This window comes from Hypanus sabinus, chromosome 2 (genome assembly GCF_030144855.1).
Source record: "Hypanus sabinus isolate sHypSab1 chromosome 2, sHypSab1.hap1, whole genome shotgun sequence".
NCBI lineage: Eukaryota > Metazoa > Chordata > Chondrichthyes > Myliobatiformes > Dasyatidae > Hypanus > Hypanus sabinus.
The window spans coordinates 140,291,853-140,307,557 of record NC_082707.1 but is presented as its reverse complement, the minus strand read 5'-3'; the positions used below and the strand labels follow the sequence as shown (position 1 = coordinate 140,307,557).

Sequence of the window (15,705 nt, the reverse complement as noted above, 5' to 3'; positions counted from 1 at the left end):
GCAGCCTTGCTCTTGGGTCCTCAATCTTGTTCTCTAGTGACACTACATTTGCTGTCAAAATACTGGGTAGAGGAACATGCCGCTGTTTTAATCTGACTTGGAGTCATCCCCTGCATTCCCGAGAGTTAAGTCCACCCAGTCCTTCAGAAGATAGAGAAATCACAACTTTGTTAAGATGGATCAAAAGTACATTGCTTAAAATGAAATTACAGGCTGCAGATAGCAGTGAGAATATTTCAGAAGAAGAATATTTAAGAATTTTGTAAGTTGCCCGTAAAACATCACCGTGTGTCACCAGCGCCATCTTAGGAACAGAAACAGTAATATTGAGGGGTGTAGTCCATAAAGTGGTACTCAGTCCAACCATGTCAGTTGCAAAACCACCAAGAATTAGAGCTGATAAAATTAGTTGAATTCTCTAGTGGCTGAATAACTGGATTGACATTGGTACTGGTAAGCACGAGAAATATGCAAGAATAACATGCAGCATGGTCATAAGAATTTCATTGGAATTGTTAAAGCTGTAACTAATTACCATGGAAGTATTTCTTCCCTTAAGCAGTTGAGTATTTAGCAGGAACCTTGCAAAAAAAGTAACGATTTAAAAATTAAGGATGGGTTTTCTACTGAAAACTGCACTGGATTGGAATCTTTTTTGAGGGGTAAATCAGGAATTGAACAAAGTCAGACTCCTTAAAAAAAATGGAATTCCAGGAAAGGGCAAGGGAAGAAACTAGAATGTAGATTCAAGTCAAGTGTCTCCTGATCTACAAGTGTGCAGTTTAAAATAATCTGTATAAGGTAAGCTAGGGATACTGTACAGTATATAAAGTTCAACAGATTGGTACTTAAAAAGCTCCAGACTAAGTTTGATCATTTCTGAATTTCTTCCCATTATCCAAGATGAACAGCTGAAGGCTAAACTTTGCTCTGGGATGAGAGCATTTCTGGCACGTTTGTGTGAGTTTTGAAGCAAGGATGTACAATGGTGAAAGGGGTGGGATTCTCTTCTTAACTGGTATTACAAAGGATCCCTAGAGGAGAATAGATCATGAGGAACAGATGGAATCAATATGGCAGAGATAGGGAATATGCAGATTTCAAAAAAAAGGGAATAGCAGGATCAATTGGAATAGAAGCAGATGTCTTAACTGAAAATTAACTGCAGTAAGATAGTTTTGAGTTGAAAGGAAAGAAATAGACAATGAGTTAGTGAGGGTCAAACACTATGATGAATATAAAGATAAGGCCCAATGAAGTATTGAGGAACAGAAGGATCTTAGTGTCCAAGAACTTATGAAAATGACTGAGTAGGTACATAAGATGTTGAGGAAGATATATGGGATACTTGTGTTCATTATCTGGAGTGTGGAATATGTAACACGCTGTAAGGTTTTACTGCTAATGTAATGGCTTCTCTGTAATGTGCCACTGCTGAGGTAATGGTTTCCCTGTTGCAGCAATGTTTGGGTTATGACCGGAGATAACAGGCCACACTAGCCAATGAGCGGAATGTTGTCCTTTCTTATAACCTTATAGCATACAGCACGGAAACAGGCCATCTCAGTCCTCTAGTCCGTGCCGAATGCGTACACTCACCTAGTCTTGTGTGTCTGGGAGCCAGGAATTTGCGGTCTTTTGCCAAGGAGAGATGAGGACAGAAGATGCAAATGGAGTGAGTTGGTAGACCTCGGATGGAGTGGATTTGGAGCAAGAGTCAGAGGGGCGGTGACAATTGGAGGAGGTTGATGGTGGACGAATGTCCTTTTCCGTGAGCTCCAACATTGTGAATGAGACTGTTTCATGAGAATGGGCCCTTTTTCTTTTTTTGTTTTCTTTACTAACCATATAGTCAAATTAAGAATTATAAATCTCAATTGTTTAATCACATATTGCATACTGTTTTTTATTTCATGGCACTGATTTGTAACGGGGACACATTGCGCAGCATCCACCTGAATGAGATTTCTTAAGGTTGGTCGGGCGGGGGGCTATCATCCGCTATATTAAGCTGCTAGCCGAAGGGAGAGTTATAAATATTAGATCAAGGAGCTCATTGTTTAACTTTGTGATCAGGCTACAGCTGAAATATTGTGTACAGTTATGGCCAACACACAGTAGAAAGAAGCTGATTACGTTGGAGAAGTACATAGATGTTGCACCATATGTTTCCTGGGATGGAGTGTTGAGGGGGGACCTGATTGAGGTATATAAAATTGAGAGGGTCCGTGGAAAATGGGAAAGTTTCTCCGTGGTAGGAGTCAAAAACTAAAGAGCCTAGGTTTAGGGTGAGGAGTGGAAGGGTGGGTGGGTTGGGGTGGTAAATCGGAAGGGGAGATTTGCAGAAACAGCTTTAAAACCAGAAGGTGATCGAAATCTGGTATGTAATCCTAAGTGGTTGTAGAAGGTGAGTGCTCTGAGAACATTTAAAAAGTTTGAAGACAAGCACGTGAATTGCCAGGCAATGAAAGGTGGCGGACCAAGCACTGACAATAGGATTAGTATAGACAGGTAATTCATGGTCAGTGTGGATATTGAGAGTTGAAGGTCCTGCTTTTGTTTTGCAAAAATTAAATTTCTGTACACTGACCACCCTCCAGGGAAGATGGTGAAAGCAGTTACAACAGCAACCTTTATATGGTATGGGTACTCAGCAAAGGCAATATTGTTGAATGTCAAGGAAAGATGGTTATTTTTCAGCATGTCTCACATAAACACTGTTGCTTTTCAGTTGAGGTTTACATTTTAATTACATCTTGCTGCATGGAGGTGTAGATTGCTTCATTACTTGAGTTACCAGCAGTACTCTTGGGTACAAGTTCATAGCTCCTTGATAATGGCAACACCAGTAGATAAGGTGCTGAAGACACGTGCATACTTGCCTTCATCACTTGAGGTGCAAACATAAATGCCGGGATGTCATGTTGCAGCTGTATAAAACTTCGGTTTCAATAGGTACATTTAATGTCAGAGAAATTAATACAATATACATCCAGAAATTATTTTACTTCGCATACATCCACAAACACAGAGGCGTGCCCCAGATCCCCCTCCCATGCATAAGCAACAGCAAAACAACAATAAGCAACAATTTTTGCTCTTCCCACACCAGCAAAAAAGCATCGGCACCCCCCACCGAGCACTCGTGTGCAGCAAAGCATCAATAAAGACACAGACTTGCAGTACCCTAAAGACTACTCATTCACCTGGTATCTGACATACCACAGGCTGACTCCCTCTTCCCTTCCCTCTCCCTCAGGAAAATGAGATGTCCCCATTTCACAGTGAGAAGGGAGACATAACAAAGCTGATATATGGTGTTAAAAGTCTGTTGTGTCATTGGGCACGTAGCCAGCAGCTAGCTCACTGTTTGCGATCTTCCGTCTCCCACGAGGCATCAGGTGGCGGCACCAGCCTCGAATCTGCCTGCCTCCAAAGCCATGAAAATCCAGTACCCTGAAGGTACGCTGGTCTTCCAGGCCACCTCCTTGACATACCGACATACATACTGGTCATAAGGCCCCAAAAGCGGGTCTCAATTCTGCAAAGAACCAAAGTCAGCGTGTAACTACAGGTCAGGGTTTTTAAAAGAACCTTGAAAAGGAGAAAGAAAAGATATCGAAGATAGAAATAGAGCTGTTTCTGAAGATACAAGCAAAGGAGTTGCCATTAGGCATCATCGTCCTGTGTTCCGCATTTGGAGTACTGTGTGCAGATCTGATCTCCACACTACTGGGGGGATGTGGAGAGATTCATCAGGATGTTGTCTGGATTAGTTAGGAGAAGTTAGACAAATTTGGATTTCTTTGTCTGGAGATTTGGAGGTTGAGAGGTGGCTTGATAGAAGTATATAAAATTATGAGAGGCAACAATAGGTTAGATGTTTTTAAAGCTGAACTGGAGCCAGATTTGTAAAGAATACTTAATCACAGGGTATAAATTTAAATTAGCAACTTTAGCTAATTGTATAGTGTGGTAAACAATGTGTATACATATCTGGACACACCCCTCTGCTGACTGCTCCTGTGGCTCCTCCCACAGACCCCTGTATAAAGGCGATTGGAGGCACTGTTCCTCCCTCAGTCTCCAGGATGTTGTGGTCACTTTTGCTGCTAATAAAAGCCTGTTGTTCACCTCCCGTCTCCGAGAGTTATTGATGGTGCATCATATAGGTAGAGCAGCTCCCAATAACGAGGTTAAATAAAACTGTTTCACAGCTGTCAATTCCAAATCTACCCAAATTGGCAGCTTGTTCTTATCAACCCAGTATAACCAAAAGGACATATATCGCACATTAACAGCCCAGTAATACATTCTTAAATTGGGCAAAGCAAGACATCCATCCTTTTTCAATTTTTGTAAGTGACATTTACCAATTCTTGGTCTTTTATCATTCCAAATAAAAAAATTAGATAATAGAATCAATTTGATCAAAAATCTTCGTAGTCAAAAAAACAGGGATATTCTGAAATTAATATAAAAATTTTGGTAAAATCATCATTTTGACTATACGGATGCGGCCAGCAAGTGAAAATGTAAGCGGGTTCTATCTGCTAAATAAATACTTCATAGAATCTACCAAGGGAACAAAATTAGCTTTATAAAGATCCTTATATAGATTTTTAGTGATTATAACGCTTAGGAATCCATACCTTTGAAAGGAGTATTATCATATATAGAAACAGATACATTTAAAGGAAACAGTTCACTTTTATTAAAATTAATTTTATACCCTGAAAAATCTCCAAATTCATTGAATAATTTTAGCAAGGCAGGAATAGATTCCTCAGGATTATATATGTAAACCAGTAAATCGTCAGAATCCCATGAAAATCTTTAGCTTCATGAAGGGCAATAGCAAGGGGTTCTAATATTAAATTAAATAGCAAAGGACTTCATGGACAACTCTGTCTTCATGGACAGCTGTCAACCCTGTGAAAGCTGAAAAAAAGGGGATCTACAATTATTTGTAACAACAGTAGCATTAGGAATTTTATATATCATTCTAGTCCAATTATTAAAATTAACACCAAAGCCAAATTTATCTAAAACATTTAATAAATATTTCCAATTTAAACTTTGTGGTTTAATTTATCAAAACTATTTTTTAAGACTTCTTTGAGTGATCCAATTTTTTTATTTTGGAAAAATAAAGGTATTAATTCTTTTTTGGATCTATTTAAAGAAGATTGACTGATGTCTTTTGAACAATTAGTTGATAAATACACTCGTTCATATTCACACTTCTTACAATACCTTCAAGATAGACATTTCTTACAAAAATATTTAAGTAATTTTTCTTGCATATTAGAGGCCGACCTGTTAGATACTATTATGAGTATGAACCCTTTGATGAAGGGTTCCATTGGAAGAATCTATAATTTATTATTATAATGGGATAAGCATCCTTTCTTTAAGATTAAACAAGATTGGGAAAAGGAACTTAATTTGACTTTTATAACAGAGGACTGGATACGGATTTTGAAGTTGGTTAACTCTTCCTCGATTTGTGCTAGCCATTCATTGATTCAATTTAAAATTTTACATCATTATTATTTGATGAAGGAGAGATTGTCTAAAATCTTTCCTAATGTTGATAGTTATTGTGATAGATGTAAAACTGAGACAGCTACACTGACACACATGTTTTGGTCTTGTTCTATACTCGAACAGTTTTGGAAGTCAGTTTTTTCTACAATTTCTAAAGCACTTAAAATTAATTTACAACCTAACAAATTAACTGTGCTATTTGGAATAATACCTCAAAATATTTGTGGTATTTCTTCGTCCGACCAACATGTTATTGCGTTTGTTACATTGATAGCTAGGAGGGCCATTCTGCTGAAATGGAAGGATATGTCGACTCCCATTCTGTCACAATGGTTCTCTCAATTGATGTTACGTCTTAGTTTGGAGAAAATTAGAAGTCGAACATTCAAACCTATGTTTGATTTTGAGGAAAGATGGGGTTCATTTGCTCATTATTACCATTTGAGTTAATTGTTAGATTTTCTCCATGATCTAGTTGTAAACTTTGGTATAATTTTTTTTGCTGGCGGTTTGATGTTTATCTTTAGAAGCTTTTGATGTGACGCACGGCTCCGGGGTTGAACACCCTAATGGGTCTTTTTTTTGTGATGTCTTTTGATGTGACGCACAGCTCCGGGGTTGAACACCTCATGGGGTCTTTTTTTTCCTCTCTTCTTTCTTGCTTTAGTAGGTTTGTTTTTTCTTTTTTTTTAATGTCACCATATTTTTCAATCCTTAGTATTGTTTTTTTTCTCTTTTGAGACATTGTAAGTGTTACTTACTTTGATGTACTCTTGTATTTTGGATAATAATAATAAAAAGATTTGAAAAGAAAAGATGTTCTTAAAGCTATATCCTCTAGTTTTCGCTTTCCTAGCCCTGGAAAAAAAGACCAGTCATCCTTTCTATGCATCTTGCAATTGTATATGTACCAATTTGAGATCATCCCCTCAGTCTCTTATGCTCCAATGACTAAGACCAAGTCTGTCTAATCTCTCCCAACAACTGAATCCCTCTAGTCCTGGTAACATCCATTTAACTTCTTTTTGCACTTTTTCCAATTAATTTATTTTCTCCCTAGAAAAGGGTAAACTGAATGCTTGTTCTTTTCAAATTCTTATCCAGTGCCCTTTGAAGACCAACCACAATTAAATTTCCCTCTGCTACTATCACCAACAATGCTTAAACTTGCTGCCAGCAGGAACTGCTTCTTAAGTACACTTGCTTTTGATTTTAAATACCTTCATTAGACCTTCTGACTGCAACCTCTGTTGCTGAGGGAACAACCTCAGCCTTTTCATTCTTTCCACTTAACAGTAAGTACTTATCCCTGGAACCATTCTAATAAGTCACTAAGTTCTTTTACATCATTCCTAAAATGTGATACCCAGGCCTCGAAATGATACTCCCACTGTCCCCATCCAACCCGTGTTCTCACGATCTTACTCTGGTACTCTATAGAATTTCAGCATTCTGAATGGTTTTTTTAGCCGCCACCTCAACACGATCTACCTCTTTCAATAATGTGTACCCCAGATCTCTTCCTGTTTTCCTGGATTATATCCTCCTGCTTGTATTTCCCCTCCTTGTGTTTTAATTGCCATGTGGGAGCCTATTCCACAAACTATTGTATAGCTTTTTGAAGTGTATTGTTGTCTTTTGCATAGTTCATTATTTTATGTTTTATATCATGGTGATCTTCTGAGCTTTAAATTTAGGATTCTTTCATTCCTATTCTTAAGAAGTCTGGCTCTGGCATCTCTGATACTGCCGAAATGTAACATGGACTTCTGACTCATGGAATCTCCAATTACAACATTGTTAAAAATATCTGACTTAATAAGTTTCTTTTATAAAGTAATATTTATCAATTTGTCTCCCATGGTGTTTTGAACAAAATCTTAAATTAGTTCTTCTCCTTATTGCACAGCTTCTGTGGTGGCATTTCTTTTACCCAAATTTTAGTTTTCCTTGTTTTCTGTTGCTTATTCCAATCTTTCTTAATGCCGACAATTTCACCTTGACTACAGTATGTCCAAGTGCAGTATTAAGAGGTTTTCTTATGTCATAATGCTATAAATATAGTGGGGTTCCACCAGACAAATCAGTGAAAATAGTACCGCTCACTATCAACGTAAACAATCAGCTGTTTACGATTTACGTCAACAATTTAGATGAAGGCATTGAGAATAACATCAGCAAGTTTACTGATGATACTAAACTGGGTGGCAGTGTGACACGTGATGAGGATGTTAGGAGAATTCAGGGTGACTTGGATAGGCTGGGTGAGTGGGCAGATACTTGGCAGATGACGTTTAATGTGAATAAGTGTGAGGTTATCCACTTTGGGAGTAAGAACAGGAAGGCAGATTATTATCTGAACGGTGTAGAGTTAGGTAAGGGAGAAATACAAAGAGATCTAGGAGTCCTTGTTCATCAGTCACTGAAGGTGAATGAGCAAGTGCAGCAGGCAGTGAAGAAGGCTAATGGAATGTTGGCCTTTATTACAAAGGGAATTGAGTACAAGAGCAAGGAAATCCTTTTGCATTTGTACAGGGCCCTGGTGAGACCACACCTGGAGTATTGTGTACAGTTTTGGTCTCCAGGGTTAAGGAAGGACATCCTGGCTGTAGAGGAAGTGTCGCGTAGATTCACAAGGTTAATTCCTGGGATGTCCGGACTGTCTTACGCAGAGAGGTTAGAGAGACTGGGCTTGTACACGCTGGAATTAAGGAGATTGAGAGGGGATCTGATTGCAACATATAAGATTATTAAGGGATTGGACAAGATAGAGGCAGGAAATATGTTCCAGATGCTGGGAGAGTCCAGTACCAGAGAATAAGGGGTAGGTCATTTAGGACAGAGTTAAGGAAAAACTTCTTCTTCCAGAGAGTTGTGGGGGTCTGGAATGCACTGCCTCGGAAGGCAGTGGAGGCCAATTCTCTGGATGCTTTCAAGAAGGAGCTAGATAGATATCTTATGGATAGCGGAATCAAGGGATATGGGGATGCAGGAACCGGGTATTGATAGTAGATGATCAGCCATGATCTCAGAATGGTGGTGCAGGCTCGAAGGGCCAAATGGTCTACTTCTACACCTATTGTCTATTGTCTGTAAAACCAGTGTTCCTTGCAGTATTTTGAAGTCAATGCAGGCATCAGTGCTGAAGTCAGACTGAGAAGATAATAATGCAGTATTCCCCCTTAGGTTATTAATGAGTTGATATATTAAAATGTCACTGCAGAAATAAAAAGCATCCAGGCACTGGGAAATGGAGAAAGACTATGGTGAGTGACTAAATTTCAAGGAGACTTTAAAAAAAAATGATCTAGTAACTTGAAAGAGCTTAAATTGAATGTGCTCTGCCCTGCGAGCCAGCCATTTTTAATGTTCTGCTGTTCAGCCAGAATCAAAATGAAGTGGGTGAAGAGAGAATACGAAAGGGGCTGCAATCGGGAGATTTGGAATCTTGTTCATGACATCCACTATTGGGCTCACAGTGACATGGAAAATGATAATCAGATGGATAAAGAACTATTGAGAAGTACAATTTGATAAGATACAGTGGAAGTGAGTTTGAGTTTTGATGCCTTAAAAGCTCGAGAATACATTTCAGGCAGTACAGTAGTGTAATAGGTAACGTTGTTGTCTCTTAGCTCCAGTGATCTTGCCTCCCTGTTCAGTCTGTGTGGTGTTTACTTCTGGTTGCATTGCTTTCCCATAGGTATTCCAGCTGGTCCTTGCATCCCAAAGACATAGGCTCTGTAAATTACCCCAAGTACAGGTGCATGAAACTGATGGGAATGACAGAGTAAGTTACAGGGAAATAAGTGAAGGAAAGGAATTGATGCCATTTATATGTGACCCAGCATAGCCAATGATCAAATGACTGTATCCTACTTAGTGATAAATACTTAAAGACCACAGGTCTGTTACTGGAATAAACTAATGAAAGATGATCAAGTCTTAATAAAGTTATTTCCAGATCATTGGCAGATAAAAGCATGAAATGTGATGTTACTCATTTTGGTAGTGCAGGTGCAAAGAGCACTCACTCAGAGGATGCTTGCTCCTGGGATTATCTCAAGGATATGGCCACAATATTGAGGTGTCCATACAAAAGGGGAACTGAAAAAGATCAGTTATCAGTGGAGCACAGAGACTTGGAGGGAGTGATTGAGGCGAATGTCATGCGAGCGCATAGTTTAGAGTTAACATTCAAGAAGGAAAGGTAGAGCATTAATTTGGCCTGCTGGAGGGGTGCTGGAGCTAGCTAAATCTTCATGTTGAATTAAAGAAAATTAAAATAAAGGTATAAGAGCAGAATTAAGCCATTTGGCCCATCAAGTCTATCCTTCATTTTATCACAGCTGATCCAATTTTCCTCTCGCCCCCGATCCCCTGCCTTCTCCCATTATCCCTTAATGCTTTGACTAATCAACAATTATCCGTTGTGGTGAAATGTTACTAGCTAAATAGTCAGCCTATGTCTTTACTGACTATTAGATCATTGAGCAAGAAAAGTTTAACAAAGTGATGGCAGCATACTGTGAAGATGTCTCCTGTGTATAGGAGAATGAAAGGAGGCCAAGTGTGGGGCTTGTTCACACCTGAAATAATTGGATGAGGTAGGAACATAATGAAGAAGTGATGCGTTGATTCCGTTGAGGCAGGCTGGTCTGTGCCATAAAGGAAGGCTTATGACACAAAGTTGAAAAAGGTGGAACAGCTAACTTTGAAGTGCTACTAAGAGATTCAGAATCAAGCTTATTATTACTGACATACATTGATAATTTGTTGTTTTATGGCAAGAGTGCAGTGCAAGACATTTAAAAAATTAATATGATTTACATCATATTAAAAAGCTGTTCCTAATATACATAGAGTCATCAGGCTCCTTATCTGCATCCAACTGGCCCTGTGGACCATAATGCAATGAACCTGATAAAGTCGTCATTTTCTTACGTTATTGAATATAACATAGATGCTATGTATTACTGCCGTCAATCAATTTGCCATTTACTTAATTGGGCATGTTGTCTGCAGGCTTTCTAAATTGCTGCCAATATGTGACTGACTGGTGTCTTTTCTATTTTATTGCAGTGACCAATAAGAAACCTACATTGGTTTCTATAACTAAGGTCAAGCATTTTGAAGGATCATCGTCCTTCGTGCGAAGGTCACAGTGGACGCTCGAGCAGCTTCGACAAGTGAATGGTATAGATCCCAACAAGGTGAGCCTAGTGAAGGAATAGTGCATTTGAATCTGCATTTAGTTCACCAATTTCATGTTTGTTTAAAGTGAACTTTTTGTAACTTTCCTAATAAGTTGTAAAGTATATTTCTGTTAATTTTATTGTTATTGGTTTGCCTGGACTCTGAATTGCTACAGAATGTGGAAATCTACAATACATTACAGGCCTTTCAGCCCACAATGTTGTGCCGACCATGTAGCGTACTCTAGAAACTGCCTAGAGTTACCCCACCACATAGCTCCATGTACCTATCTAAGGATCTCTTAAAACACCCTATTGTATCCGCCTCCACCACTGTTACTGGCAGTGTATTCCACTCACCTACCACTCTCTGTGTGAAAAACTTAACTCTGGCATCTCCCTTGTACCTACTTCCAAGCACCTTAAAACTATGCCATTTCAGCCTCTGGCTATCCACATGATCAATGCCTCTCCTCATTTTATACACCTCTATCAGGTCACCTCTCACTCTCCACCACTCCAAGGAGTAAGGACAAGTGCACTCAACCTATTCTCATAAGACATGCTCTCCAATCCAAGCTACGTCCTTGTAAATCTCTTCTGCACTCTTTCTATAGTGTCCACATCCTTCCTGTAGTGAGTTGACCAGAACTGAACACAGTACTCCAATTGGGGTCTGACCAAGGTTATACATAGCTGTAATGTTACCTCATGGCTCTTGAACACAATCCCGTGGTCAATAAATGCCAACACACCATACAACTTATTAACAACATCATCATCCTATGCAGTAGCTTTGAGTGTCCTATGGACACGGACCCCAAGATCTTTCTGATCCTCCACACTGCCAAGAGTCTTACCATTAATACGATATTCTGTCTTCAAATTTGACCCACCAAAATGAATCACTTCACACTTATCTGGGTTAATCTCTACCTGCCATTTCCCAGTCCATTTCTGCAACTTATTGATGTCCCTTTGTAACCTCTGACACCCCTCCAAACTGTCCACAACTCCCCCAACAGTAGCGTCATCAGCAAACTTACTAACCCACCCTTCTACTTCTTTATCCAGGTCATTTATAAAAATCACAAAGAGGAGGGGTCCCAGAACAGATCCCTGCAGAACACCACTGGTCACCAACCTCCATGCAGAATACGAATCATCTACAACCACCCTTTGCCTTCTGTGGGCAAGCCAATTCTGGATCCACAAAGTAAGGTCTCCTTGGATCCCATGTCTCCTTACTTTATGAGTGAGCCTTGCACAGGGGACTTTATCAAGTGCCTTACTGAAATCCAAATACACTACGTCCACTGCTTTACCTTCAACAATGTGTTTTGTTACATCCTCAAAAAATTCAATCAGGCTCATCAGGTACAATCCGGCCCTTGACAAAGCCATGCTGACTATCCCTAATCAGCTTATCTCTCTCCAAATACTCAGAAATCCTCCCTCTAAGGATCTCCATTCCTCAGGTACTTCTCATGTCCATACTGATGACAAAAAGATCATCGCCAGAGGCTCAGCAATCTCTTCCCTCATTTCCCAGAATAGCCTAGGGTATATCTCATCCAGTCCTGGCAGCTTATCTAACTTAATGCTTTTCAAAAGTTACAGCACATCCTCTTTCTTAATGCTATACATATTTCCCCTGCAATCACTATCCCATCTTTCACACTCTGTGATAACTGACATAGGATAGCTGACTAGCATCTTTCAGTGGAGTGAATGTGAGAATTTGAATGTTGGTCCATTGTCATGGACACTCCATGATCCTTAGCATGCATAGAAAGCAAAGGATTCCACTGTCCCTTTTATCTCTGACTATTTTTGTTACTAGTGTTTCACTGCATATGACATTCAAAAACAATTGAATGCAACATTTTTATTGTAATGTCAGATATGTACCAGATCTGTAGTGTCAGATTGAATTCAAAGGGGTCCAATAACCTAGCAGGCAGATTTAGTAGAGCTGGTGACAGGGTTTAAACTACTATGCAGGGGGATGGGAACCAGAGTGATAGGGCTGAGGAAGGGGAAAACAGAAATAAATCGGAGATAGTGTGCAACAGAATGATAGAAAGGACAGGCAGGAGATGAGGCATAATCACAGCTAGTGAGATGAGTTACAGGACAATAGAGATGTGGTGCAGTTAAAATAGAAAGCAATAAATAATGGATTGAAAGTGTTGTATTTGAATGCACACAGCATAAGAAATAAAACAGACGATCTTGAAATTCAGCTACAGATTGGCAAGTTTGACATTGTAGGCAATTCTGAAATTTGGCTAAAGGACGGCAGCCATTAGGAGCTGAGCATCCAAGGATATACGATGTATCAGAAAGATAGGTTAGCAGGCAGAGGGGGTGGTGCGGCCCTGTGTATAAGAAATAATATTAAATCATTTGAAAGGGGTGACATAGGATTGAAAAGTGTCTATGGGTTGTTAAGAAATGGCAGGTAAAAGGACCCTAATGGCAGTTGTATACAGGCCTCCAAATAGCACTTGGGATGTGGATTACAAATTAGAGCAGGAGATAGAAAAAGCATGTCATAAGGGCAATGCCATGATAATCACTGGGAAAAACAAGCCAATACTGGACCTCCAGAGAGAATTTGTAGAATGTCTAAGGGATGGCTTTTTAGAACAGGTTGTTGTTGAGCCAACTAGGGGATCGGCTGTGCTGGATTGGGTGTTGTGCAATGATCCAGAGGTGATAAGAGAGGTTAAGAAACCCTTAGGGAACAGTGATCACAATATGGTTGAGTTCACTTTGAAATTTGAGAGGGAGAAACGAAACTCCAATGTATCAGTATTTTAGTGGAATAAAGGAAATTACAGTGACATGAGAGGGGAACTGGCCAAGGTTGACTGGAAAGGGACACTAGCAGGAAGGACAGCAGAATAGCAATGGCTGGAGTTTCTGCGAAAAATGAGGGAAGTGCAAGACAGATATACAGTCAGCCCTATTTATCCGTGAATTCCGCACGCTCTTCCAGCAATTGTTCTTCAAGCATGTACGGACTTCTTTTTCTTGTCATTATTCCCTAAGCAATGCAGTATAACAACTATTTTATATAGCATTTACATTGTATTAGGTGTTATAAGTAACCTAGAGATGATTTAAAGTATACAGGAGGATGTGAATGGGTTATTGTGGATCGAGATCGAAAAAAATCGTAAGTTCTCTTACTAAGTAAGTCGGAACAGGTACATCCGGCATTATTTAGCATCAGTCAAACGTTTGTCTTAGTATATAGTATATAATTTACCTTTCTATGTATATAAAACACTTAAGAGCATATGTTTCAGTGCCGGGCTTGGGAACAAAAAGTTCCCGAGTTCGATTCAGTGACAGACCACTCCTGAGTGCACTGTCCACCGTGCCGGGTTGATATGGAGGATCGAAAATCCAAAACCCAATAATTAAACCACTGCATTGCTTAGTAATAATTGTAGCTTTCATCGGGGCAGAGCCTTTCCCACTTTATCCTTTCAAATAGTTCCAATTGTTGACTGACGTACCCTAACGCTTTTCCAGTGACCAATGGTGTTTCATCTCTTTCCAATCGCTTTATTATTTCTACTTTATTTTCAATCATGATCATGATTATTTTCATGAACAGAAACACTGCGGATTCAGAGCTCTGACGCCAGGTCCTAATGTCCACCGCACTGAGACAGGTTAAATAAGGTCTGGGGTTCCGCTGGGTCCTAAGGTTTACTGCATTGAGACAGGTTGAATAAGGTCTGGGGTTCCGCTGGGTCCTAAGATTCACCGCATTGAGACAAGTTGAATAAGGGACTTGAGCATCCGCGAATTTTGGAATCTGCGAGGGGTCCCAGAACCAATCCCTCGCGGATAAGGAGGGCCGACTGTATTCCAAACAGGAAGAAATTTTTGAATGGAAGAAGAATACTGCTGTGGCTGACAAGTGAAGTCAGAGCCAAAGTAAAAGCAAAAGAGACAGCATACAAGGAAGCCAAAGCTAGTGGGAAGATAGAGGATTGGGAAGATTTTAAAAACTTACAGGAAATTAAGTAGGTCATTAGGAATGAAAAGATGAATTATGAAAGGCTGGTTACTAATATCAAAGAAGATAGTAAAAACTTTTTTATTATATAAGTGGTAAAAGAGAGTTGAGGGTAGATATAGGACCAATAGAAAATGACACTGGAGATATTGTAATGAGAGACGCAGGGATGGCAAAGGAACTGAATGGCCTAATCCTGCTCCTATATCCTATATCTTATGGTACTAGTGGCATGAGTGTCTTTAGGTTAAACTGTAATCCTGAAATATAATTAACATCAAATCCAATGCATATATTTCAAATATCATAAGACATAGGAGCAGAATTAGACATTTGGCCCATTGAGTCTGCTCCATCATTCAATCATGGCTGATTATTTTTTCCCCCTCCTCAGCCCCACTCCCCAGACTTCTAACCATAACCTTTGCCTTGGCCTTTTGAGAACCTATCAATTGCCACCTTAAATACACCCAATGACCTGGCCTACACAGCTGCCTGTGGTAATAAATTCCACAAATTCACCACCCTCTATCTCAGGCATGGGCAAACTACGGCCCGTGGGCCATATGCGGCCCGTTAAGCTTTTTAATCCGGCCCGCAGAACTTGATGAAATTATATTAATAAACCTTGTTAACGTTTTTTCCCCGCAACTCTGGCGTTTTCCCAATAGATGACGCACTCTATATACATTTGTGGCGATCCATTTCCTGGCACATCCGAACCGGCTCACAATTAGCCAGCATTCCGGCTAAGGGAGATAGCCTGCAGGGATTTGCGAGCACAGAGCTTTGGAGCCTCTGCGCAGGGGGCAGGTTGAGGGAGGCTTAAAAGTGAGGCTGGGGATTTCGAATAAAGTTTTTTTCTTCGACTGCAGTTACCGACTCCGTGTCGTAATTTTAGCGCTGCATGTAGCACACCGC

The 15,705-nt window shown here is 39.8% G+C and overlaps 1 protein-coding gene across 3 annotated transcripts in view; it reads left to right on the top strand.

The window, feature by feature from the left end:
- stxbp6 (syntaxin binding protein 6 (amisyn)) overlaps positions 1-15,705 on the top strand; it is a 340,603-nt gene that overhangs the window by 191,605 nt on the left and 133,293 nt on the right. For all 3 annotated transcript variants that reach the window (XM_059956015.1, XM_059956035.1, XM_059956026.1), the window contains one exon: positions 10,633-10,763. In XM_059956015.1, coding sequence (XP_059811998.1) covers positions 10,633-10,763 — 131 coding nt within the window. The remainder of the gene's footprint in view (positions 1-10,632; positions 10,764-15,705) is intronic.